Below are 27,356 nucleotides of genomic sequence, written 5' to 3' on the forward strand. Positions count from 1 at the left end.
GAAATTTACGCAGAGAAAGGCAGTTCGTCTACAAAGCTGGAAAAGAGTTTTTGCAATCTAGCATCACAGTATTTCACCTCTTATGTGAGATATCCCATTTTCACATTCATCTGCCAGTTGGGGGAGGGGAGGGGAGATGGGGACATTAGTGTGGTCCCTTCATTTGAAAATAAATCCTAGAGGAAACACTGAAGAATAAGAGTATAAGAGGGTGGGTATGATGGCCTTTCTCTCTGCACAGCCTGTCCATCACCCAGTGCAATACTAGCCTGTGCTAGCCTGTGCTAGCCTATACTAATTAGTGATCTCATCCAAGCTGTCCAGTGAGGTTGCATTAGTGACCTTCACCCTCCCATCTTGATGGCTTCGTGTTGTTGTAGGGATTTTGTAACATTTTTATGCTCCAACTACAATTTCTAGAGGACAGTGTAAAAGAAAACAGATGCCTAGCACTTTATTAGGAACACTAACACACAGTTAGGTGTTCCTTTGCTCCATATACAACCTCAGGTCTTCATAGCATGGATTTCACAAGATGTTGGAAGCACTCCCTTGCAATTCTGGTCCATGTCACTTGCATGCAGACTGTTCAGCTGGTCATGAAGGAACGCACATGGTCAGCAACAATACTCAATAGGCTGTGGTATTCAAGCAGTGATTGATTGGTATTAACAGCCAGAAGTGTGCCAAAAACATTCCCCACACCATTACAGCAGAGAACCAGCCAGAATACCACCTCCACCAGCCTGGACTGTTGAGGCAAGGCAGGTTGGAGCCATGGATTTCTGCTGTTGGCACCAAATTCAGAGCTTACCATCTGTGTGTCTCAGCAGAAAACCAGAGTTGCAGCACTGCAGCCTCAGCTTTCTGTTCTTGGCTGAAAACTCTTGGGATAAAATTCTTGGGATAAATGGTGAGAGCAGTAATCACATAACTTCTTGTGCAACATCAGAAAGACACGTTGGTTTGAAAGGTTTTATTTGAATGGAACTTGAGCTGCCACAATGGAGTCTCAGCGCACTGATAGGAATGTAGCACTGCAGCTTTGATTGCGAGTCTAATTTCACAGAGGCTTATTTGTGCAAACACTGATTTTTCATGTGTCCAACGTCATTTTGTACATGCTGCGGGCAAAGTTGTCTTCACAACGCTCCTACGGCGAGAGATTGTCAACTCTTCCCCTGGTAAAAAACGTCTTATGAAACCAGTTCTGTATCAAATCAATCAGAAACGTTTAGAATATACACGGAAACACTTCACTGCACCCTGCGTTGAATAGTAATCAATAATAGTTTACTGAACTGTAGGAAAGAATTTAACGCAGTGTCTAAAAACGGTAGACTGTTGCCAAGTATTCCAATACTGTGCGCAATTTAGGGCACAAATGTTACATTTGGCAACATCTTGGGAGGCCTGAGTGAACTTTCCAAACTATAGCATGTGATCTGATTACTGTTTGAGGCACAGGAAAACACAGATGATGTAAAATAGCAACGGACGCTGTTCTGCAAATAGAGTGTGCTGAAGTTAACAGAAAACTGAAATGCTGAAGCTCAATCACTTGGTGCAGTGACACATTCACTGGTATCCTTTCAATACAACAATATGTATTTATATATATTCTTAAATCATAATTAATTGATATATAATCTGCAAAATAATAGTGGATGATAAGTCAAGTTAAAGCTATTTAAATCCTTAAAAAATCCTGGTTAGAGCCTAGCAACCTGCATGTACCCATACGGAAATCTGATATATGGCAATTTACAAATTTAAAAAATATGTCATGCATATTGGAATATATGGAAATGACCTCATATCCAACGTATATTTGTCACATACAAATATATGCAACATATATGGCCATTTTCAATTAGAAAACATATAAAAACATATGTGTAACACATATCTAACAATATACTATATTTAATATAATATTATATATATGATATAGAAAATTCCTCGCAGCCCCTTAAAAACCTCTAATTTTATTCCAAGCCATTTTGGAGCATTTCTATTGGTCCGTTCATCAGTAGGATTTGGACACAGTGTAAAGAACACCTGCTTCAAATGACGTCAGAAAGTGACAGACTGGACAAATGTTCATGGGGAGATGTGAGGTTTTTGCCGGGCCGTGACAAGTGTTCTACATATATGTACTGAAATATGAGTAGATATTAATACTAGTAGCTATATGCACATATACAGTCCCATACAGTCTGAGAGAGCACAATTGGCTGGTAGATGGCGCTTTCTGCACTCATCACTTTTAAGCGATGTTGGCCGGCACAGGTGTTTCTTAGCTGGTGTGGTGGAGCCTCAGAACATGTTTTGGAGGAGACATGTGTTAAGTCCTTACCCTCCTAGTGTCAGGGCAATAGCTAGTGCTAGGGGGAGTTACGAATGTTTGGGTTAACTGCCAGCACCAAATTATATATATATATTATACTTTTTTTTAATAACATTGAACTATACAATGAATTCATAGTTACCACACCAATACTAGGTTAATCAATTCCTGCTGTTGGCTGCTGCCTCCTTTGGGCAAATGCAGATAATGCTAATGATAGTGGGTATGTTACACACACAGTGTACCCTATGGAATGATGAAGCAGCTGGTGCTGAGGTGGTGGTATGAGGTGCCCCAAATGAAAATCTGCTTAGGGCCCCATAAAGGCTGAGCCAGCCCTGATGGAAATACCTCCCAAATCATGTAGCTACAGCATATTAATGTACATTAATGCACACCTACGACTCAGGCCTACTTGAAACCCCCACCACTTGAACCCTCAGCCATGCTATCCTAACTACTGTGGATACCCATGTGCCCCCAGTGTCCTCTTTTTTGAAAACCAAGAGGACGATCATCACACATTCAACCAGGTGTGTCTGAACTTTTGACTGGCACTGTATGTATTTTTCCTACCAATCAAAAATGTATAATACACAATACTTACATCCATACAACATATAGGGTCATACATTTTGAAATATATACCCAATCCTTTATAATATATACACCGTATAGCAGATTTCCGTATGAGCATTTCTGATAAAGTGCAAAAACTAAAGAGGCTTTTTGCTAAACAAGCAAAACGCAAACCTGCGTTCAAAATGTTCAAGAAACTGAAAGCCACTCAGAAGACAACAACTAAAAGACAATGGCATCACATTTTTGGCAACGTACACACGGTAAATGTTTGCATTGATCATCGTAGTGCGAGAAGTTCAAGTAGGAAACATGTAAAAAGGCATTGCAATGCTGTGTGGCTTTGGCTGGGCAGTGTTTCAGGACCGCTGCACATTCTCTCTCTCTCTCTGCGCTTATAAAGTGCATTGGGCGAGGACCGGTCTGTTGCTGGCAATGACACTGTGGTTCTTTTACTGTTGTTGCTTTTGGTTTGGGTAAAAATATCCCTAAAAAATCTTCTGTAAATTTTCCTTTAAAAATAGGTTGTTTTTTTCTACGTCCAGTTTTTGCTTATTGCGAAGTCAGACTGACCCGCCCTCTGACACGCCTCCATAATGAAGCACGTAGTAGTCATGGACGTACATCAACACGGCAATCGGCTGACCAATGATCAAGGAGATCCAGACTGCCGCGTTGCCGTAGTTGCCCCTCAAGTACCGGCCCACGAATAAGGCAAGAGGAATCTGCAACAGGGAAAAAAGGTCATAAGACGCATATAGAGCACAACTAGCTGACCCATGGGTAATAAGTGTAATGATAAACTCGAAGGGGGGGCTTAGCCTGACCTGGGCCATCATTCCCATGAACGCCCAGAGCCGGAACATCTTCAGTGGAATGCTCACAAGGTACTGGATCAAAGAGATGAAAGAAATCAGGCTGTGAAGATCGGAAAACGTTCTTTGGACAGTCTGAGCTAGTACTAGACTGAAAGGTTTAGTGCCTATGTCAGTAGTCATCAAACCAAGTGTTTAATCAATTTAATCAAACGGATAGGGTTTATAGGATATGCCACATGTTGCATGTTGTTGGTCTGCAAAATGTGTTTCTTTGGTTTTGCACTAGAGCTATAGGACCACTGTAGCATTGGTGTAGCAGACAGAGAACCAGAGAACACCAACCAGACAAGCACAGCCAAACCCGAACAAACTAATACAGTAATAATACAATCTCTAGCTCCCCCTAGCACTTGCAATGCTCCCGACACTAGGAGGGTAAGGACTTAACACGCCTCCTCCGATACATGTAAAGGCAGCTCCGCCTCACCATCTAACAGATGCCTGTGTCGGCCAACATCGCTTTAAGAGTGATGAGGGAGGAGAGCATGGCCAATTGTGCTCTCTCGGACTCCGGGCGCTGATGGCAAAGCGGCATGGCTCTTACCACACACCTTCACCGATACATGTGAAACCAGACGGGCAGCTGAAACGCTTGGGGGGAAGCGCGGGGTCCCCAGCTCCACCGCAATAGCTAACTAACACCTGTGCCGGCCAACATTGCTTAAGAGTAAAGAGTAGGGGGCGGGACAGCGCCATCTACCTATCTGGAGAAACTCTGGTCAACTTGTCAGTTGTTTTGTGGAGGTTACAACTGATAACGGTGCAGAAAAATGTAAGCATCTCACTGCGTTCCTGAATCTCCGTAATCTAATGTTTGCTGCTGTTCAGGATAAAAGAACTGTCATATCAACCAGAGTACTAGAGGAGTAGAACAAATGAGGGGAGAACGTTCTAGATTCACCCAACAATCAAACGCTTGTCTGCTCTGGTCAGTGTTCTCTCTATACACCATCAACTGCCTGACATGGTATGACATGTCTAATAAAATGGACATTTTGGCACATTTAGCACAACGTGGTGTCCTTCCTGACCTCATGAAAGAACGCGGAGACCAGGAACACGGCCATCTGGGCCGCCAGCTTGTTCACACCTCTCCTCAGCATGGGCTTATAAAAGTGTCTGAACAGAATGACAAAAATAAATGAACATATTACAATAGAAATGAGAAACTGAAGCAAATGGGACTGTTCATTAGTTCCCATGTTAACATGCACTATATGTCCAAATGTTTGTGGACACCCCTTCTAACGAATGCATTCAGTTACTTTAGGTTCCACTTATTGTTCACACAGATGTGCAAATGCATGCACACACACACAGCTTGTCTAGTCCCTGTAGAGAAGTACTGTCAATAGAATAGGACTCTCTGGAGCAGATAAACATAAACCTATTGGCACCGTGCTGCCTAATGCCAGCCGTGGGCTAGAGGGGCATAAATCCATTGAGCTGTGGAACAGTGGAACTGTGCTCTCTGCAATGATGGTTGGTGCTCCATTCAAAATAGTTTTGGGTATGTTCCGGAGTTGGGGATGAGGATGAGTGGTGATCATCTAATACTCATGTCGCTAAATGCAATCAGTCAATCCTCACAGCAATGCTCCTCCAAAATCTAGTAGAAAGCTTCTTCCCTGGACAGTAGAGACAGGTACTCCAACAAAAGCAGGGTAAACTCTTTTTAACACCCTTGATTTCAGAAGAAACAATGCATGAAAAGGTGTCCCAATACTTTTGTCCATATAGTGTATCTTAAACAGGCCCAAAAACACAGGAGTTACAGCTTGTACATTAACATTCAGACCTCAGACTTACCGGAGGCACCATTTGTGAACAGGGATGTTCCAGTTTGCCCAGAAATAGGGGACTGTTTCTGAGTTCCTGCAAATGCAAGAAACAGCTGAGACTACAGGCAGGCAGCAGACGCTTATGCAGGTCATTATGTCTTTTATTTACTCAAGGGCTCAAAAGTGGCAGCTAAGTTTATCAGGACATTGAACCCCCAACTTTGTTATTGATCAATAACCTAGTGCTCTAGAGCCTCTAGAACCTTGCCTTATATGATCTCCGCAAACCTCATCACACCCCTGCCCACCCCAACAGCAGATAATGAATAAGCTCACCACCAGTCTCTATAAAACTCCCGATCTCCAAACTGCATCAGCTCAGCGACGAAGTTCATGGAGGAATGGAAAAACCAGTAGAAAAAGATGAGCCATATCATGTGATTGGGCACCTACAGGAGAAGATGCAGAGGTCAGCGCCAGTGCTACCAGGCCCGAGGAAAAAAAATGAACACGTCACTTTTCAGCGATAGGGCTCTTGGGAGTACTCACAGCAAGCTTCAGGAGGCGCTCCACCATCCGGGACAAGTCCATGTTCTGTCACAAGAGAGAGGAACAAGTCGTATCCATATAAATCCATAAAGCTTAACCATGATTTTGGAGAACCCCCATCCTACACATTTTGAGTATTTGTCAGCTCTAACACACCTACTTCTGCTCAGGAAGGGTTTGTTATTAGCTCATAGGAAGGAAGCAGGGAAAACACTAAAAATGCAAAGAGTGGGGTGCTCTAGTATCAGGGTTGGGAAAACTATCGTTGCTACGATGCAAAAACTCCCTAAAAATGGCAATTTACAGGAGAAGGAAAAAACCTTCTGAACTTTCAATGGAAGTCAATGTAAAAAGATTTTATTCCATGGCATTTTGGAGCATTTCTATTGGTCCATACATCATGAAATTCTGGCAAAACATAAAGAATAACATCCAGATTCAAAATCTGTCAAAAAGTGAAAAACAGCAAAAATGGAGATACCATGTGTTTGTATGGCAGTGACTATGTATAGAACGTTATATGGACAAAAGTATTGGGACACCTGCTCATTCATTCACATTTCTTCAGAAATCAAGGACATTAAAAAAAGAGTACAGCCTGCTTATGCTGGAGTAACTGTCTCTACTGTCCAGGGAACATGGCTTTCTACTGGATGGATTTTGGAGGAGCATTGCCGTGAGGATTCGATTGCATTCAGCCACAGAAGTATTAGTGAGGTCAGGATGTTGGATGATCACCACCCCAACTCCCCCACCACCCCAACTATGATGCGGACCCTTTAAACAGCTTTTGGCTGTCTGTTTTCTCCCAAAACTGAGTGTGGAGCTGCCTATCAAGCCAAGCAGGTTTCTCCTGGATTTCATCATCTGTTGAGGTCGAGTTCGGTTAGGCAGCCCAGAGTCTGCCCTGAGTGACAATCATGGCCCAACAGCACAGCAGATAAGCATAATACGACTTTTACCTGAAAAGGCTTCATGGAGTTCTGAACGGTGGGCACCATCCACTGGAAAATAAAGAGAGAATTTGAATTAACACACAGTTTGAAAACACATTTTTTCCAAAGAAAGTAAAGAGAATAATTTGTCTCTGCAGCCATACACACCTGCTGTATCAATCCAACTTGTAACTGCATCAAAAAGAGCTGCAAAAGTACCAAAAGAGGACCAGCTTAATGAATAAGCTAACAAACTGATGTACTGATTGAATGAAATACAGTCGCTCAAGACTGGTTTGCTGTGTGACTGAAACGCTCACCATCTCTAACAGCCTCCTGAGCAGAAAGCGCTTCCGTATCCGCGGAGATCGAGGGAAGTTGAGCTCGTAGCACAGTGTTGGGGCGAAGATAAAGTAGTACATATCTAAAGGGAAACAGAGAAACGCAACAGCACATGAGCAGAACACGAGAACCTACTGCACACACCTAACACACCTGGCATGTCTAAATGTCATTTACACAGATGTTTCTTTAATAGAAACATCCACTCAACGTTCTTTTGGTTTGGGTCATGCGATCCATCAAGGCTAAGGTCTTTATGGCCGATACCACAGGACGCCTTCAGATGTCTTGTGGAGTCCATGCCTCAAAAGGCCAGAGCTGTTTGGTGGCATGATGGGAGCCTTCGTAATATTAGGCAGGTGGTTTTAATGTTCTGGCTGATGGTGTTGGGCCACAGACACATTTTACAAAAGCTCAAAAGGTGGACACATCTTCTCGTAAATATAATTTAGTCTTTATTTGCTGTACACGTTTGGTATTCTCTCAAGCAGCTTTATGAGAAGCCACCTGGGATACTTTTTCTTTAAAAGACTTTTGGATTAAAAACACATTTAATCAGGTGTGTCCAAACTTTTACTGCTTCTACGATACACACTGATCAGCCATAACATTAGCACCACTGACGGGTGAAGTGCAAAACACCAAAAAGACCATATTGTGATGGCTAGATGCCTGGGTTGGAACATCTCCAAAACATCAGGCAGGTCTCCTGGGGTGTTCTCCATATACAGTGATAAGTCCCTACTCAAAGCGGCCCAGGAAAGGATAACCGGAGAAGGCCCCACCTCACAACTTACAGGACTTAAAGCATCGGTCTAGGCCCCAGACACCAATCCATGCCTCAAATGCTCAGATGTGTTGTGGCGACACCAGGGGGACCTACTCAATATTACGCAGGTGGTGCTAATGTTGCACAGTACCCCTGAGGCTGTACAGTGTAGAGAGATGCAGCAGTAATACCTCTGTGGGTGAGATTGCCTGGGTAGGTCACATGACTGTGTACTGCACTGCCATTGGCCCTGTGGACAGACGGACCTGCAGTGGGACACATACTGTAGATTAGCAGAGCAGAGATCCAATATAACCCACAGGTATAACAATCTGTTTACATTTAACTCTACACTCCTAAAAATATAAGTGTGATGACACAGAAGAACCATTTTTGTAAAGGACCTTTAACATGGTGTAGACTATGTATTCATTTTTCTGCCCAAAATAATTTTCCCAGGCTATTTTACATGTAAAAAAGCATGTTTTAACTGTCTATATTGGCCTATTTTATAAATATCCAGTCATATTCAACTATTAAGTCTTTTAATTTTTCTATAATTGTCCTTGTGCCACTGGCTGCAACATAAGCATAAGGCATGAGCGACCCACCCTCATGTTTAACAGTTGGAAAGGTGTTCTTTTCATGAACTTTTAACTACATCAGTCCACAGGACTTGTTTCTGAAAGGCGCTGTGTACTGCTGTTCTGACAGCAAAAACAGCCTGTTTAAAAAGATGTGCTCTTCCCATCCCTGCATTAATCGATTAAAATAATATTAAATACAGTATGCATTCATTTGTCTGGCCAAAATAAAATTCCCAGACTATTTTACATGTAAAAAATGTTTTAATGGATTTCATAATTAGTCCAGTCTATTTAGTCTTTTTGCAACTGTTTCTAAAAGAATCCCAATGCACTGTCGAGAGATTACCACCCCTACTGTACACTCTATGCATTTATCAATAGTCACCTTAAACACAGCACTCCGGAACAAGCTCACCAGCAGGTGGCAGCATTATAAAGGGATAGGAGGTCAAGTTCGTCTCCAGCACCACGGCAAACAGCGAGAGTGGAATGCATGCAGGGTGTGAGTGTGTGTGTGTGTGTGTGTGTGTGTGTGTGTGTGTTTGTTCATTCAGTTTACTCAGGAAGGAGTGTTTAATTATTCAAACACTAAAAGCCTCTAACAGTAAACAAAAGCAATGGTGGCCAGGTTACACACACACACACACACACACACACACACACACACTCAGCATTTCAGACGTGGTGAATGGAGACAAAAGCCTCATTAAGTCACACTCCAGTCTGCCTCTTGTTAATGCATGACAGGTCAGCCATTAAAAGCAGTGTCACTTATCCACTTCAGCGTGACAGCCTTTTACTCCACAGACCGTTTCTGAGGAGTACACAGAGCACAGAGCTCCTTGCTTAGCTACATAGGCATGCAAAGGTTTGGGCACCCCTGCTCAATAATTAAACAAGTTAAAGGTCTTAAATATCACTAAATTAAATATTAAATGTATCTTAAATATTTGAAGCAAGATTACTTTTGCAGTTTGGACAGCCTGCATAATCAGTAGCACCCCCTGGCTTCTATGTCTGTGATATCCCTGGGCTGCCTTGCTGCTCTGCTATTTTAAGGTCTACAGGTTTCTGGTGCACAGGTTTTTTTTTTTAATAGTGTTTAGCTCAGGGGGCTGTGAGGGCCATGAAAAACCTTCATTGGCAGCTCTTGAGGTGGTCCATTGTGTATTTTGAGGTTTGCCATCCACCTTTAGTGGGTGTGTGATGGTGTGGGTGGTGTTTGTCTGCTTCCAGAATTTGCAGATGTTTAATCACGTCTATCCTTCCCATTACCAATGAAAGTTTCCCCATGCCACTGGCTGCTGCACAAACTCAGCATGATCGACTCACCCCGTGCTTAACAGTTGGAAAGGTGTTCTTTTTTCGTGATATGCTTTTCCCCCCAAATGTACCTTAGCTCATTCGGTCCAAAAAGATTCAATATAACTTCACCTGTTCCCACAATACATCAGGCTTGTTTAGCTGTTTCTACAGAAAATGTAAATGGTGAGTTTTGTGGTGAGGATGCAGGAAAGGTTTTCTTCTGATCTGTTCTATTCCAAGAAGTTCATATTAGCGCAGGTGTTGCTGCACAGTAGAACAGTACACCACCTCTCCACAGTCAGGAATCAGAGTATTTTTTTAAAGCTATCAAATTGGCATCATCTGGTATTCTCTAACCATGATTGTGAACAAGCAATAGCTCTAACAAGCTAATAAAGGTCAGATCTCAAATCTGAGAGGTACCCAAACTTTTTTTTATGGTGCTCCTTTCCTTTTCTCCACTCCGTAACAGCACAAACAATAACAGACTGTTATTGCTGTCCAAAATTCTGTTTGGAGATTTCTTCATAATTCATAGTAACAGAAATTTTGACCAGGAGTGGACAAACCTACAGATTGTATATAAGCAGGTGTTTTCTGGCTTATTTGAGAAGAAACAGTCAAAAGCCTTGCACGGTGCTCTGTGGAAGCATGGTTGTACTCACAGGAGTTAGAGCGGGACAGTGTGCGGGCTCTGGCCTGCCTTGTCTCCCTGCACCACTTGTTGACGTCCTTATAGGAGTAGAGCTTCAGGAAGATGACGGTGTACACCCCCAGTGCGAAGACCCCACCCACTAAAACACACACCAGACACAGATTACTTCTAAACAAGAACCAAGGGATCATTTAACCCGTTAAACTCTTGTTTCCTCCCTTATCTACATGTATTTACATTGGCCAGGTCAAAAAGAAACATTTTCAACCACTAGGGGGCGCCTGGAGACTGGCCAGGTTTGGAAAAGTCTGACACACTCTAAACTTTCAATCCATCAATAGACGCTATATGTCCAAATGTTTGTGGACACCCCTTCTAATGAAGTCGCACCCATTGCTGACACAGCTTTTCTAATCCCTGTAGAGAAGTATTGCCAATAGAATAGAACATTAGGACTCTCTGGAGCAGGTAAACATGAACCTATTAACACCATGCTGCCTAATGTCAGGCGTGGGATACAGGGGTATAAAGCCCCCCAGCATTGAGCTGTGGAGCTGTGGAGGAAAGTGTTCTCTGGATCCATCCAATACTTGTGGGATGAGCTGGGGAGTTGGGGGTGAGGTGAGATAAAAATAATCCAACAACCTGACCTCACGGCCTAACGTTCTTGTCGCTGAATGCAATCAAATCCTCACAGCGATGCTCCTAAACCTATCTAGTAGAAAGCCTTCTTCCCTGGACAGTACAGACAATTATTCCCTTGATGAAAAATGGTTGAGCAGATGTCCAAATACTTTAGTCAAGTTGAATTTGATACAATGTCACTGTGCTAAAACAGAATGTGGAACAGTATCGGTAGACAGTGTGTGAGCTGCTGTGAATGGAGCTCCTACCTGGGGTCATGGAGCTCACTGTCAGGACGGTGGCTGAGGGAAAGCACAAAACGGCAACAAGATTGACACAATGAAGGAATGTTCCAGTACCCTCTGAGATGGTGCCCTGAAAGACACCGGCACAAAAAAAAAAGATGTCAAGACTTGATACGTCCTCTCAGGAGGTTACGTCTCACTAAAGCTATGACCACGATAATACGATAACGGCATTCAATGAGAACCACACAGTAGATAGGTTTCACGCTGGGTTTCACAGAGGTCTCTATTGGTCTTTGTGATTATAGTGTGACACTCACCACAGCCAGCCTCCGCTCCGTGTACAGAGCTGCCATTATGAACACGTTGGACGCTGCAAGAGCAAACCCACAAATCAGACACACTTCATAACATCATGATGTGTTAAGCCCAGGGGGCAAGCAAGCTGAATGCTGTATGGAGAGGGTGGGTGTTCATTAGGCAGCTGTAGCTCCCTACTGGACCTAGTTTGATTTTACTGATATACTGAAAAAAATGTAACTTGAAAGTAATAGCTAAGCTCAAAGTCTGGTTTTCACCACACACACACACACACACACACACACACAGGTTATTGTAGTAGATCATGCCTTGAATAAAGGAGATTGCTGAAGACCCTCCACCAGTCCACTGAGAGGCAGATGATATACAATATATAGGGCATTCAGAACCACCTTTACTCTCTCAAGGAGTGGTCTTCCAGCTAAAATCCCTCCAAAAGCAAGGCCAATATTATTATGGCAAGTCCAAAGTACATCTAAGGACATACAGGCCTCTTTTACATTGAGCAATGTCAATGTTCATGGGTTCAACATCAGGTAAACACTGAAGACAAGAACCGTGTGCATAGCCAGATAGTAAAAAGAAAGCCAGCACTACTGAAAGCAAGGGTTTACACACTTTTTTCAACACAGACATTCAATGTAGGGCAAGTTTTCTTAATGACAATTATGTAAAAACTAAATTTTCTGCATCACATTTCAGGTCAAGTGGCCAATTGGCCAGTGGTGTCCTGCAGCATTACCGATGACGAGGCATGGAGCAGGCCAGCTGTACGGGTCCTTTAAGAAGAGGGAGACTACCTGGATAGGGTCAACCAGTATCCCATATCTGTAGAGTTGAAGGCAAAAAAAAAGAGACAGAGGAACTGAACTGCTAATCAATAGCTAATCAAATCCAATTCCTTAATCAAACAGTCCTCCTGAACCTGCAAATGCAGTCCACTGCTATTTGCAATAGAAAGCACATGCATGTACAGATATATGCCAGAGCTTGCACAGTCACTTCCTGACGAGCACGTTGTGGTGGGAAGTTGGACTGCTTATCTAACCTTAGCAGTTTCTTTTGCATTCGTTGGAAAGTGAGCCTGTGAAGAAGTATGCATATGACTTGCTCTGAGAAACGTGCAGGTTTAGGTTGGGCTGGCAGGATAAATTGATGATTTAGATATCAAAGTTTAGATATCAAGTGGCAAAGTGACATGCAAATGTTTGGGCACCCTGTCGACCTGATTTTTAAAAGGCATTAAATGAAAGGTGACACATTTCATTTAATGATTTAAGCCAGATTATCTTTATTACTTTAAAAACAACCAAAAACCAACTTTTAGCCTATTTTAACTGCATCAGCTAACAGGGCCTTTTTTTTCCCCAAACTGCATCAGACTTATATACATGTTCCTTGGAAAACTGCTGATGCTGAATTTAGTGGTGAGAATGCAGCAAAGGTTTTCTTCTGATGACTCTTCGCTGCACAGTAGAACAGTGCAGAGATGGGGATTCTGATTTGCCCTTGTAATTGTACAAGCCCTTCTCTCAGAACGTTTTCTTGGTCTTTCAGACCTCCACCGTTCCTGTTAACTGCCATTCCTAAATAACATTACAAACCGAGAAACACTTTGCAATATTCTAATAGCTTTCTCCTGCTTTGTGAGCATCACAGCTTGGTCATGGCTGCTGATTGTTGGGGGACAAGTATTTATAAAGCTATATATAAAGACATATGCATCACTTGGCCTTGCCTAACCATGACTGTGAAGAAGTCATAGCCCTAAATAACATCTTTTTAATTAATTTATTTACTTTCTACCCAATTTACCCAAATATTTACTTACCCAACCCACTTGTCAGTACTCTCCCCCTATCCCATGTAGTGCTCCCAACACTGGGAGGGTGAGGACTGACACATGCCTCCTCTGCACATGTGAAACCAGCCATCGTCTTAACATCACTGGGCCACCAACGTGCTTGGAGGAAAGCGCCGGGTACTCAGCTATAATGTGAGTGCTGGCCAGAATCACACTGAAGTGATGCGAGGAGAGAGCCATCTACCCACCTGGAGAGAGAAGAGCAAATTATGCTCTCTCTGGCTCTGGCTGCTAATGGCAGGCTAACTAATTAAGAAACAAATTGAGGTCCATGATCTTGGTAAAAGTTATCAACTATAAAGGAGTCCACATTCTCCACATTTCTTATCATCCTTTGTCTTTTGGAGTTCCGTCCATCTTCTACTTCTTTAACTATTTATGGGAACAGAACACAATTGTGACCAGAGATGCCTAAACATTTGCATGCCACTGTACATATCTGTAGATGTCAAGGCTGATGCCCGTGCACACAGACCAAATGCAGAAGCTGGGACCCCCTACAGAACCTGCTGCCAAGTTCAGAATGTGAAGGGAATCTGCACACTTACTTTATAAGATTCTCCAGGAAAAGGCGTGCGTTGGACAAAACCTACAACAGACAGAAGAAAAGTCAGTGTCAGTTGGTTAATGACTTGTTTTTCTTCCCTTCAAGATTATCACTGTTTATCACATGCTCCAGACCTGCCTAGATCATCTCACAGGGTGGAACTACACAGGGATCAAAGTCTTCAAAGTCTTCTACAAAACACCTGGCTACCTTATCAATGAATGCAACCACAGCCTGATAACGGCGGCAGTTAAGGTAAAAATGGTAATCTCAGAAAACATCATCACACATTTCTACTAAAGAAACAAAGCATGGCCGGATGAGCTGCCCTTTGCAAAGTCAAATTAATGCAATAGCCTGTATTTACACAACTGACCTCTTACTTTACATCCAATCAATCAACCATGTTGTAAAAAGTTAGTTGAGTTAACTCAACTTAGTTTAGTCAACTGAACTTTGCTTTTTTTTACTTCTGCTTTTGAGCTGAGCCTCAAAAACATCAGTAAATGAGTTGCAGCTGAAACTGATTCAATATTGGGTAAGATGTTTAGTCTGTGGCTCCTCCCCCTCAATTTGTGTACTGTTTTTTTGCATCCAAAGATTTGGACTCCCCTATCACATGACATCCCCAGATTGAGAGGCTTTTGACAATATAGTGCTGATACCTTGCATCCCTGGCATCTGAACTTATGATCCTCACACTTAAATTAGTAGGCAGTTAGACTGTAGGGCCGGTCTAGAGTTGTGAAATCTCAATTCATAAAAACACAGTTCTGAGTACCTTTCCCTTCTTTCCTGGACACAGACATGTACATGGTTTCACAGCTCTAGAGTGGCACAACTGTCTAACTGCCTGCTTGACGAAACACAGGAGATTATTAGTTCAAATCCAATCAACACCTAAACATCTTACACAGTATTTGATCAGTTTCAGCTGCAGCTCATTTGCTTATGTTTTTGAAGCTCAACACAACACTGTACTGTTTACCAAACTGAGATGTAGAAGTAAAAATTGTGTTTTGATTGAATTAGGAGAACGTTTGGAATAGACTATGTTGCGTTAACTCAATAAACGCTCTGCAATCAGTTACTGCATCACGATAAGTTGGCCTGTCTTTAACTACAGTGTAAAAGTCTTTAACCCTCTGGAGTCCTAACTCTGAAGTACTTGTATCTCATTACAAGATCGTACATGACTTAAAATCAGAGTTATGAGGCTTCGAAGACGAGTCGAGATAGACGTCTCTGCCTCTTGTCGTGCTAACTGGCAGATTCGTGTGTCCGTCAATGTTTTTGTGTGAAACTGACCAATGGACGCTCAGAATCTTCAGCCTCTCACCATTTCTATACTATTTTATTAATTATGCCACTGCTTTTGTGAAGCTGAGTCTCTGGTAAACCCATTTCAAACACCAAAACAACTCGTTCACATGAGTAAAGGTATGATTTCACAGGAAATATGAAGAACTTCAAAAAACAGACTTATATTTTTTGGGTTTAGGGTCAGAGTATCTCTTCACACAGTGCTCTAGGTCACATGGGCTGTCCTTATAGAGAGCGCTGAGACTGTTTTGAACATTTTGATACAAGGCATGTGAGTTCTATCTACTATGCAAGTCCCTTTAAAAGGGGTGTTGAAGAAGACATGCAGACATTGAGAAAATGCCCTTAGACTCCAGAGAGTTGAAGAAGCTTGCCATGGTTCTACATAGCAATGTGTTATCCTTGACAGCTATCAAAAAGTCCTTCAGAGTGATGCCTCACTAACCGGCAGCAAAGAGTCTCTTACTTGTCTCGGTGGATCGAGGTTACGAGGGAAAGTGTGTGAATTGTAATTTTTCACCTTCAAGTGCGATCATCAAAAAAAGAACACCAAGAAACCTGATGCAAGAAGCAGTTGAAGAAAAGGGAAGATGTGTGTGTATGTGTGTGTGTGATGCATTTACAATTGCAGCAGCCGTTTGCGTAACTGGGTGCTGGGCATGGTGCCCAACCTCAGCCTGACCTCGATACACGAACTGATGTTTTCACACTTCCATGCCGTGGTGATTACCTAGAGGCTTTAGGCAGTACAGTGCTGATAATAGGTTCCTGTTATTATGGGCTTATAGTAATACGATAGTAATAGTGAGACAATTCCTACTCCTATTAGAGCGAATTCTCTTCATTTGCTTCATTTCCAGCTGACATGTAATATGACAAGGTTGTACTTTACAGATGGAAAGCTTGCATCATTTAATAAGGCTTGTTGGAAACCCTTCAACCCAAAGCTTCTTACAGAGTTATTAAGGTTTATTATTCAGTAACTACAATGAAACAACTATTGAAGTCATGTGGTCATGAAATGTGTGCCTTCATACAGAGCTTATTATGGGGTAGTGGTGGTTCAGGACTGGGCTATTGATGACAGGGTTGTGGGCTCAATACCTGAGCTCAGCCACTGTTGGGCCCTTAAGCAAGGCCCTTCACCCTCTGTGCTTCCCAGGCGTGCTCCACTGATCACTAGTGTGTATGTGTGTTTGCACTGTGTGAGGCGGAAGCAGAGGCCAAATTCCATCAGTGTCCAACGCCAATGGTAAATATGGTTGTCTTGTCTTGGCTCAAAGGGCTCTGATGCACATTAAAGGATGGGTTCAGGTCCCTCAGAATGGAACTGGAAAGCTGCTAACTCATTAAGATTTAGGTCCCAAAATGTCTGTACACCCTGTCCACACCTGGAAGGCTTCCAAGGCTAAACACAATGGCTACTTGGGGATTATATGGAAGTAAGGCTTAAAAAGGCCAAGTGGAGAGGGGCTGACCGGAGGAGGAGAGTCCCTGTAGAGAAGTACTTGCAACGACTGGCAATAGAATAGGACTCTATGGAGCAGATAAACATGTACATATTGGCACCATGCCTAATGCCAGGTGTGGGCTGGAGGGGTTAAAGCCCCCCCAGCATTGAGCTGTGGAGCAGTGGAGGAACTGTGTTCTCTGGAATGATGGATGGTGCTTCATCCAGTACTTTTGGGATGAGTTGGGGAGATGGGGATGATTAGGTGGGGTGGTGATCATCCAACATTCTGACCTCACTAATGCTCTTGTTGCTGTATGCAGTCAAATCCTCACAGCAATCCTCATCCAAAATCTAGCAGAAAGCCTTCTTCCCTGGACAGTAGAGACAGTTACAGGATTAACTCTTTTTTAATATATCCTCATTGTGATTTGGGAAGAAACTATGACTAATAAACAGGTGTCCCAATACTTTTGTCCCTTTTCTTTGCTAAGAAAAGAAAGCGCACACTCATTGGCTTGGCTTTTCTTCGCTGCACAGCTCTAATGATCCCACTGAGGAACACCCATTCTCCACGAGCTCTACCCTCCTCCTCTGAAATCTCCCCACCCCAGCAGTTTCCCACTTAACATCCATAATTATTCATTACAGAGGCACAAAGCATTCTGGGACGTTCTGAAGGACTACGATGAGAAAAAGAAGAGGGGGGAAAAAAAGAGAATCCAGAGGAGGAGATCAGAGGGATCTTGTTTCAAAGGTCGGATTAATATTGGCTCCAAAATTGCTGTTCCAAAAACGCCGCTGCCGCTCCTCTTCAGGGGAAATGGCTGTTTATTTTTAGAGACGTGTGGCACTTCCAAACGACCATTAAAGTAATCCTCAGAAAACGTTTACGTTCTGATTAGCATGCAAAGCTCCAAGAGCCGTCTCGGAGGAAGGACGGCCTGTTGCACTGCACTGCTTGGAACTTCGGGAATCACCATTCAAAAGTGTGGAATCGGTGTTTTCAATATAAAACCACCCTTTGTGCAGATATAGGCTTAACCTTATTTTATAACACTATGTGGCAAAAGTATTGGGACACGTGCACATTCATTGTTTCACTCGAAATCAAGGGTATTAAAAAAGAGTTTATACTGCTTTTACTGGGGTAACTGTCTGTACTGTTCAGAAAAAGGAGGCTTTCTACTAGATTTTGGAGGAGAATTGCTGAGATGTGTTCTCCACCTCATTATTCCCAACTCATCCCAAAAGTACTGGATGGAGCACCAACCATCATTCCAGAGAACACAGTTCCACTGCTCCACAGCTCAACGCTGGGGGCTTTTAGGCCTCGCTTAGCATTAGACATGGTGTCAATAGGTTCATCGGCTCAAGAGAGTCCTATTCTATTGGCAATACTTCTCTACAGGGGCTAGACAATGTATTAGAGCAAATACAGCCATTTCACAGGTGCACATCCAACCGGAAACCTTAAGCTGTAAGCCTTTGGCTTTGCATGGTGTTTTGGGAACTGTAGTGGTTTAGGAGTATTGCTAAAGTAACTGTAGTCTTGTTTGCCCCCCCAGTCCTCCTCCTCCTTTCCTCTGTGGTCTCTCTCTATCTTGCTGTCATGTGTAGAGGGAGGGAGAGAGAGAGATAGAGAGAGAGAGAGACGCTGGTTGCTATCTCTCTTTAGTCTTTATCTCTCACTCTTCTCACCTTTGGATTTGAACTGACTTACAATAAACAGGTATTTCTGTGAAAATCTGGCTTTAACATCATATTTAATAAATTACCCATAAAATCCCTGTTATTGGGTATGTGGATGTGTGGAAACAGACTGAACATGCTAACGCTTACACAATTTACTGCTTAATTAACTTAACACTCCAAGGCTCATTACACAATAAGGTGCATAAACTGCCGTGTACACTGTGCGAATAGTTCTGGATGACTAAACCAATATAAATGCTCTAAATTACTTGGAATAAACTCTTATTTTACATTGACTTGCATTCAGAGTTTGGACAGTTTTTGCCTTCTCCTGTAAAGTCACCATTTTTCAGTGGACAGCATCGATATTCAATATTAATGCCAATATATCAACTGATTCCTAGCATTTCAACAGTATAGTAACTTCAGCCATTACTGAAAAGATAAAGCTGTGACAGTCAGGAGCACAGGAACCATGCTCAGAGTGACATGGACAGGGTGTTTAGAAGGTTGCCACAGCGGACAGGCCAAATGACTCCCCGTGGGTGTGTGCCAACAGGAGGCCCATGCTGTTTATGGTGTGTCAGAGGTCAGTGGGTGAGAGAGTGGGGGAAAGGCTATGATGTGAGTGGAGAAGACACCAGATAGTGGGTCTGAGAAAGTTTCATCATGGTCATAATAAAACTGTTCGAACTTTTGTACTCTTAAAGCTTAATTATTATGAGTTCTAAGGTTTTGATATGCAAAAACTATTTGGAGAGGGGTGAACTGATCCTAGATCAGCTCTGAGAGACTTTTTACAGATATGGAGTTGTGTGACTTCCTCTATGACTGTCTGGGTGAAACAAGAAGTTAATGTGTTAACTTTCAAAGACTCACAGAAAGGGGTTGGAGCTGGGGCTGGGGCTGGGGCTGAGGCTGAGGCTGAGGCTGAGGCTGAGGCTGGGGCTGGGGCTAGGGCTGGGGCTGGGGCTGAGGCTGAGGCTGAGGCTGAGGCTGAGGCTGAGGCTGAGGCTGGGGCTGGGGCTGGGGCTAGGGCTAGGGCTAGGGCTAGGGCTAGGGCTAGGGCTGGGGATGGGGATGGGGATGGGGCTATGGTTAGGGTTAGGGTTGGGGTTGGTGCTAGGGCTTAAGTTTGAGGACAGAGGTTAGGGTTAAGTGTTAGGTTTGGGAATAGAGGTTAGGGTTTAGGCTAGTGCTATAGGTGCTACATACCCCCTGTATGTTTAGAGCTCTTACACCTATGCATTAGAATTTTGGACTACTCTTCTTTTGCCATCTCCTCCAGATTTGAAGGATGCCTTCTCCCAGCAGCTGTTTTGAGATCTTTCCACAGATCTCTCAATTTCTGAGAGACGTACAGGGGTGCCAATATTCTTGGGTATGACTGAGTGTACCCAAGTATATTCCTGGCTGATTTCTTCTACTTGCAACCTAGTAAATGACACCTAGTAGTTTAACCTAGTAGTTAGTAGTTTGATATAGTAGCCAGAACACCCTCTCTAAACTTTCTCTACGCCTAGTTAAGGCTACTCTGATGGGAGGATGTGAGAGAAAGAGAAAGAGGAATGAAAGTTGGCTATTTTAAACACTTGAGTGTGAGAGTGTAATAACGACAAGAAACTTTAGCGTCATCCAAGCCATTGCTTTCACAATAGAGCTCATGTTCTTGTCCCGTCTGAGCAGAGCAACGTTGCACCACTCTTGTATCTCAGTAAGGGGTCATGTGGAGAGTCAAGGAGCCTAAGCAAAGTTCATGTACTGAATTAGGTGAGTGAAAGGGTTCATCAATGGTTCCTGATGACTTGATGGAGCTTCTGGCTCTAACCAAGAATGCTGTTTGCAGTCTGAAGAGGTCAAGAGAACAAGCAGTGGCACGTTTTGTAACACAGCCTTGGAACCACATAGGAAAATGCTAAAACCTTGCAAATTAGTTTTGTCCCTATGCAAACCATATTCAGATTCTATGAAGCTTTTATGATTGTAGGATTAACTGCAGGATTAACTGAACTGCTTTCAAAACGCTGATTATCGTACAATCGTAATCAGTCCTGTGATCTGGACATTGCACAGCGTCACAGATGTTCATCTGTCTGTAATCATACTCAAATATAAAGGCATATAACGTGGTAAGAAAGTGCCCATGTGTCAGCCTGTACCTTTGGACCGAGTGTGATGCTAAGGTTCCTCCATGCTAATGTGTGTTGTTTGAGAGTCCCTGGAACAGTGTTTGATGGATGTGAAGGACGAATTAGTTCCTTTTGTGAAATCTATTGCAGCTTCCCCCTTTCCTGATCTTGAAGAACCCCAGCATCAAACAATTTAGTGGCCCCCAGTTGTAACACCGGAGGCCCAACATCCTCCTAAAGGAGTTTGACATCTGACGTTTGCTGATGTATGTTCTTTGGCTTTTAACGGTAGACGCTGGCTGATTAACTGCATCTGGGGTGGGCTCAGTGATAATTTATGGTCATTTGCTGAGCTGTTTCTTTGCGGGCTGTTCAGTTACTTCATTATCTGAAGTACAGCTGATTATATGAGCCCCTGGAGGGACAGGAAATTGAGTGAAGGTCGCAGTGATTTCTAGGAAAGTTCAATATTTGTGGTATTGAACTTCCCTAGAAAGTTCAATACCAGGGGCTAGGGTTAGCGCTAAGTACAAGGTCAGGGTTAGGGCTACGGCAAGGTTTGTGGTAAGGGTTAGTACTACGGCTACATAGGGTATGGTTAAGATTAGAGTTTAGTATTAGGGCTAAGGTTAAGGTTAGGGGTTTGGGTTAGGGCTTAGGTTAAGGTTAGGGGTTTGGGTTAGGGTTAGGGCTAAGGCTAGGGCTAGGGTTCACGTTAAGGTTAAGGTTAGGGTTAGGGCTAGAGTTGGGGTTATGGCTAGGGATAGGATCAGAGTTAGCGGTTAGGGCTAGGGCTATGGTCAGGGCTATGGTTAAGGTTAGAGTTAGTGTTAAGTTTGGGTTTAGGGGTTAGGATTAGGGTACTAAAATAACAGTAATTACTGCACACCTGTAAGGGTTACTAATGCTTCATATGTGTAAATTGAACGTATTTAAGAAGGAAAAACACAAAAGTAGCCATGTACTCGAGGACCAAGCACTGTTCTACAGCAATATATCTACAAGAGCACCTGTTCACAATTTGCTCTTAGTGTAGAACAGTGTGTGTGTTTCCATAAAGCCCATAGCTCTGCTCTGCCAGGTGGAGGGACTCCAGGATTCATCAAGGTGGCAGGAGAATAGGACAGATAAAAATAACTATTGTTTGCCCTGAGTGATGCCTGAAAAACAATGTCATGCCCACAGTAAGCATCAGATAGCAGGGAGAGCTAGACTGTAGCGTTAGAATGACCACATGCAGGGTCCACAATGACCACATGCATGGTCTTATTTCAATGAAGCTATCATGGTAGAGCAGGGAACTCACAAAAGAATGTGCAGTGCAGAGCGACTACGGGATTAGGGAATACTTCCCTGTGCAATAAAAGCCTGACACACAAGCAACATTTGACCTTCAGTGACGCAGGCCACTGTCAGTTTGCAGCCAGGCTTCAGCACTGTACAGGGAATTATTGCTTATGCCGAGTTAATGGCAGATAAACTGGGTCAGTGCTACAAGAAGTGTAGAACGTTGTCCACGATGCAATTACATATTATGTTTGGAAAGCTGATTAATTGGTCGGTCAACAACACTCCTGTATACGCTCTTCCTTAATGGAAGAGTCTTCAGTAGAGATGAAAAATTCAGGTCCAGAAAGCTGCAGAAGAGCTGCCCAGGCAGTTAAAACAAAACCTGGGGTAGAGTGAGTGAGTTGAAAAGAGGGGGTTGGGTTAAGAATTGGGGTTGGGGCTAGGGCTACGGTTAGGGTTAAAAGCTTAGGGTTAATTTTAAGGCTATGGTTAGGGTCGGGTTAGGAGTTGGGGTTAGGGTTGGGTTAGGGTTAGGGCTAGGGCTAAGTTTAGGGTAAAAGGTCAAGGTTGGGTTTAAGGCTAGGACTGGGGTTAGGGTAAAGGCTAGATATAAGAGGTAAAAGGTTATGGTTAGGGTTAAGGCTAGGGTTGGGGTTAGGGTTAGGGTAAGGGCTATGGCTACGGATTAGGATGAGGTTAGGGTTTGGTTTGAGGTTATTGTTAGGGCTAGCACTAGAGTTAGGGATTAGGGTCTGAATGAGAGTAAGGGCTATGGCTAGGATGAAGGATAAGGGTTATGGTTAGGACTAGCGCTAGAGTTAGGGAGTTGGGTCTGAATGAGAGTAAGGGCTATGGCTAGGATGAAGGATAAGGGTTAGGGTTAGGACTAGCGCTAGAGTTAGGGATTAGGGTCTGAATGAGAGTAAGGGCTATGGCTAGGATGAAGGATAAGGGTTAGGGTTAGGAATAGCGCTAGAGTTAGGGATTAGGGTTGGAATGAGAGTAAGGGCTATGGCTAGGATGAAGGATAAGGGTTAGGGTTAGGAATAGCGCTAGAGTTAGGGATTAGGGTTGGAATGAGAGTAAGGGCTATGGCTAGGGTTAAGGATAAGGGTTAGGACTAGCTCTAGAGTTAGGAATTAGGGTTGGGTTGAGAATAAGGGCTATGGCTAGGATGAAGGATAGGCGTTAGGGTTAGGGCTAGTGCTAGAGTTAGGGTTTAGGGTTAGGGTTGAGTTTAGGGCCAGGGCTAGTGCTAGGGTTTGCTATCCCTTTCTAATTACCTAATGTGATTGAATTCATTAGTATAATAAAATAACAGTAATTGCTGCACACTTACAAGGCTTCCTGAGGAGCAGTAACACTCAAGGACCAAGCTCTGTTCTACAGCAATACATCTATAACAGAGCGCCTGGATTTCCACTTGCTGGATCGAATTTTCCGTCTCCTCACCTCTGTCCTCTCCACAAAATTTAGTGTCAGACATTTTTAAAGAAACAATCTGAACAAGCCATGGTGCATTTTTTGCAAACAAGTTCTTACCAGCATGACCACACACCAGTTGAGGATCCCCCTGTAGTTGCTATAGCCACTCTCTGAGCTGAGCAGGGACTCCTGTAGCCGATGGCAGCTGAAAGAGCAGCAAGGAAAGAGTGATTACCACCAGGGATACTCATTATTATTAGAGATAATACAGGAAGCAACCATGTCCTTGAGCTGAATCACAATTCATTACAGACCACCTAGAACCTTGAACAATCAGCAGAGTGGAGAGCACTTAGCGCAGGGAGGGCTGGTGTCGAAACGCCTGCAATGCAGTTTGAAGTTTATTGATGAAGAAATCCTGTTAGGAAAAGCAAGGCCATCTGCGTTGTGAAAACTCTAAGAAGCGTCATGATGTTGTTGAAGCACTGCAGCTCAGTGATATGCCAACAGAAGGTCAGCCTTTGGTCAAATGGGGGGCATACATTAATTCATACATTCAACTGCACTGATTTTGGCCAGCTATAACTGATTATAATTCATTAGAATAATAAACAAATCACCCCTTGGATATTTTCTTATTCTATTGCTTTTATAAATGGTCAATATATAATTTTAAAAATCTATAATGTAAAAGAAGTGATTGTATACATATTCACCCCCTTAAAGTGCCTGACCTTATTCAACAGATGACTAGGCAATTGGTAATAGGTCTCACAATTGGTCTCACAATACAATAGGAGATCACCTGTCCAGAAGGTCTAATCACTCTGGTTAATCAGGATTCCCGGACATAACCACACCATAAATACAACAAGAACACTCCCCGCAGCTCTGAGATGAGGTTATTGAAGGTTAACAGTCATTCATCATACCTGTGCAAGAAGGGCACTAGTGAATGGGGAGGCCACAAGTATACCCATGTACTGAATAACCTATGCAAGGACTTTCAGGCTATTTTCTTGCTTCTACACTACATGTCCAAATGTGTGTGGACGCACCTTCTAAGGAATGCATTCAGCTACTTTAAGTCGCACCCATTGCTGACACAGTCGTGTCCCTGTACACACTTCTCCCTGTAGGGAAGTACTGCCCGTACAATAGGACTCTCTGCTGTAGGTAAACATGAACCTGTTGGCACCGTGCCAGCATCGAGCTGTGGAGCAGTGGAACTGTGGCGGCTCCGTCCAATTCCTTCGGGATGAGCTGGGGAGTTGGGGATGAGGTGAGGTGAGGTGAGGTGAGGTGGCGAACATTCAACATCCTGACCTCAGTAACGCTCTTGTGGCTCAATGCAATCAAATCTGCTTCAAAATTTAGCAGAAAGCCTTTCCCACTGGACAATTACAGACAGTTACTCCAACAAAAGCAGGATGGACTTTTTTTAAGACCCTTGATTATAGGAGAAACAATGAAGGAGCAGGTGTCCCAATATTTTGGGAGGAATATTGCACATCATGAAATGTTAGATTTTTTTCACCACACTGTCCACTGATTCTTAACTGCGAGAGCCGGACGGTCTCTTGTCGTTAGGGGACACAACCGAGAATGTTTAGCTCTGAACTTTTTCCACTTGTAGAAAGTAAAGAAGTGGAGACAGACTTTAATGCCGATTAGATTTTGTAGTGCGACTCTAAAGGACGAGAGAAAGGCCTTTTAAAGTCTATTTAGGCAACTGACAAATGACTGACCTACAAAGCCACAAACGGACCAGCCCCTCAGTACTTAATGGCAGTGGTCAAAAGCCGATCTGCACCAAGAGCCCTTTGAGCTTCAAGTACGGCTCTGCTCGACCCGCCATCCATTAAGATCCACGGAAGACAAGCGTCCAGGCTTTTTTCTGTCCTGGCACCGAAGTGGTGGAACGAGCTTCCCCTGGGTGTCCGAACAGCAGAGTCGCTCACTGTCTTCAAACCCAGACTGAAGACCCTCCTCTTCAGAGAGTACTTGGGTGAAGAGTAGAGTGTTATGGTCTCCATATTGACTTAGTAGTGTTTAGTAGAGTCTACGATTAGAGATCTAATTAAACTAGATGGATAAGAGGGATAAGAGCGTCTGCTAAATGCCTTAAATGTAAATAACTCTTTAAAGTGTTTTAAAGCACTTTTTAAACAGCACACTTTAAAGTGAGGTGTAATGTCAGATTACCACCACACACCTGACTGTCCTTCAGTAACTTCAGTACAGCGGAGTCCATCTGCTGCATGTTGTGGAGCTGCCAAGTTTTTTTTTCTGGAGCTATTTATTTTTCTGAACTTATAAAACATTTAAAAATATATAATAATAAATAATGAAAAATGTATTATTGTGTCATTGCCTTTGCCACATTTTTATATATATTATTGCCAAATTAATATATTATTATTATTATTATTATTATTATATTATATTAAATAAAATAATTTAAATAATTTAAAATTAAAATCATATAACACACTGTAGCATATTAGCTGATGCTCCATAACACCTGCATGCTTTCCTATTAGGATTCTCACATCTCTGTCAGACCAGAGGGGAGCTGTGCTACCTGTAGCCCCCCGTCTGCCATCATGACAGCAGCCTGCGCACATTTACACCCCCCCGTCCCCAAACCCGGAGAGAATGATACACTGCCTTACCTGAGTCTGTCCTTAAGGCCATCGTTACTGCCCTTGTGTTTGCGCGCTGACCCCGGCGCGTCCTGTTCTCCCTGTCCGTGGCTGCCCGCTTTGCCCCCGTTCGCCTGCCTGGCGCTCGCCCCCGTTGCCTCTCCGGAGATGGTGGTTCTCCTTCGGCGCGTGGCGGGGCCTCGCTCATTCCGGTCGCCCATGATTCCCTTTACGTTAATGCGGAGCGACACATGGCAGGACAGCAGCCGTGTCTTATACAGGCGCGCCGCCGCTCACTGAGCTGATCTTTACATCTGCGAGAGCATCAGAGGGAGAGAGAGAGAGAGAGAGAGAGAGAGAGAGAGAGAGAGAGAGAGAGAGAGAGAGAGAGAGAGAGAGAGGGAGGGAGGGGGGAGGGGGGAGTGTCCACAGTCGTGCACCTGATGCTGCGCAAATGTTGCGCAGACACGCCGCGTCGAGGAATATATTCTGGAAATTACAATATTTACTTGTAATTGTTTTTTGTTTATGAGATATTCTTAATTTGACGTTTTACGAGCGAAAGTTGAATTAAATTATAGATAAGATATATTCCATGTATGCCGCACTTGACCATTTACTGAACACATGACCTGTTAGAAATTACATTAAGGATAATATATAATGGCTTTATAAATAATGTAGACCTAATATTATTATTAGTAAAAAAAAACTAATATGGTTAATTAATCACAGTTAATACCAGACATTTAATTTAAACGCGTAAATGTACATTTTTAGCAATAAAAACCGGGATACAAAAATGAATGAATAAACTAAAAATGAATAAGTTATTACTAGTAAAATATTTTTATATTACAAATTACATTTTTAATTGTGATAATTGTGTTACGGTTTGTAAACCTGTTGGTGTTTGAGGCTAATACGGTTAGCCTCACTCGCGTGTAAATAAAAACCACGCGCTTATTTGTTTTCACCAAGACAACCAGCGTGAGTGGCAAGAGAACTGACCAATCAGATTAAGCCATTTGACGCGCGTAAACCAATAAGGCGGCAGCTGGAGGGGCG

General features: G+C 43.2%; 1 protein-coding gene across 1 annotated transcript; it reads right to left on the reverse strand.

Moving 5' to 3' along the window:
* Positions 1-961: 961 nt before the first annotated feature.
* dgat1a (diacylglycerol O-acyltransferase 1a) lies at positions 962-26,632 on the reverse strand. The gene is made up of 17 exons (XM_072675306.1): positions 26,319-26,632; positions 23,761-23,848; positions 14,333-14,373; positions 12,663-12,748; positions 11,920-11,972; positions 11,624-11,729; positions 10,741-10,869; positions 8,375-8,449; positions 7,393-7,496; positions 7,241-7,279; positions 7,100-7,141; positions 6,138-6,182; positions 5,925-6,037; positions 5,617-5,682; positions 4,839-4,926; positions 3,757-3,819; positions 962-3,654 (listed from the first exon to the last, which is right to left on the reverse strand). The coding sequence occupies exons 1-17, from the start codon at positions 26,507-26,509 to the stop codon at positions 3,493-3,495; spliced, it is 1,491 nt and encodes a 496-aa protein (XP_072531407.1). The 5' UTR covers positions 26,510-26,632; the 3' UTR covers positions 962-3,492.
* Positions 26,633-27,356: the final 724 nt, after the last annotated feature.

This window comes from Salminus brasiliensis, chromosome 3 (genome assembly GCF_030463535.1).
Source record: "Salminus brasiliensis chromosome 3, fSalBra1.hap2, whole genome shotgun sequence".
Classification (NCBI taxonomy): Eukaryota; Metazoa; Chordata; class Actinopteri; order Characiformes; family Bryconidae; genus Salminus; species Salminus brasiliensis.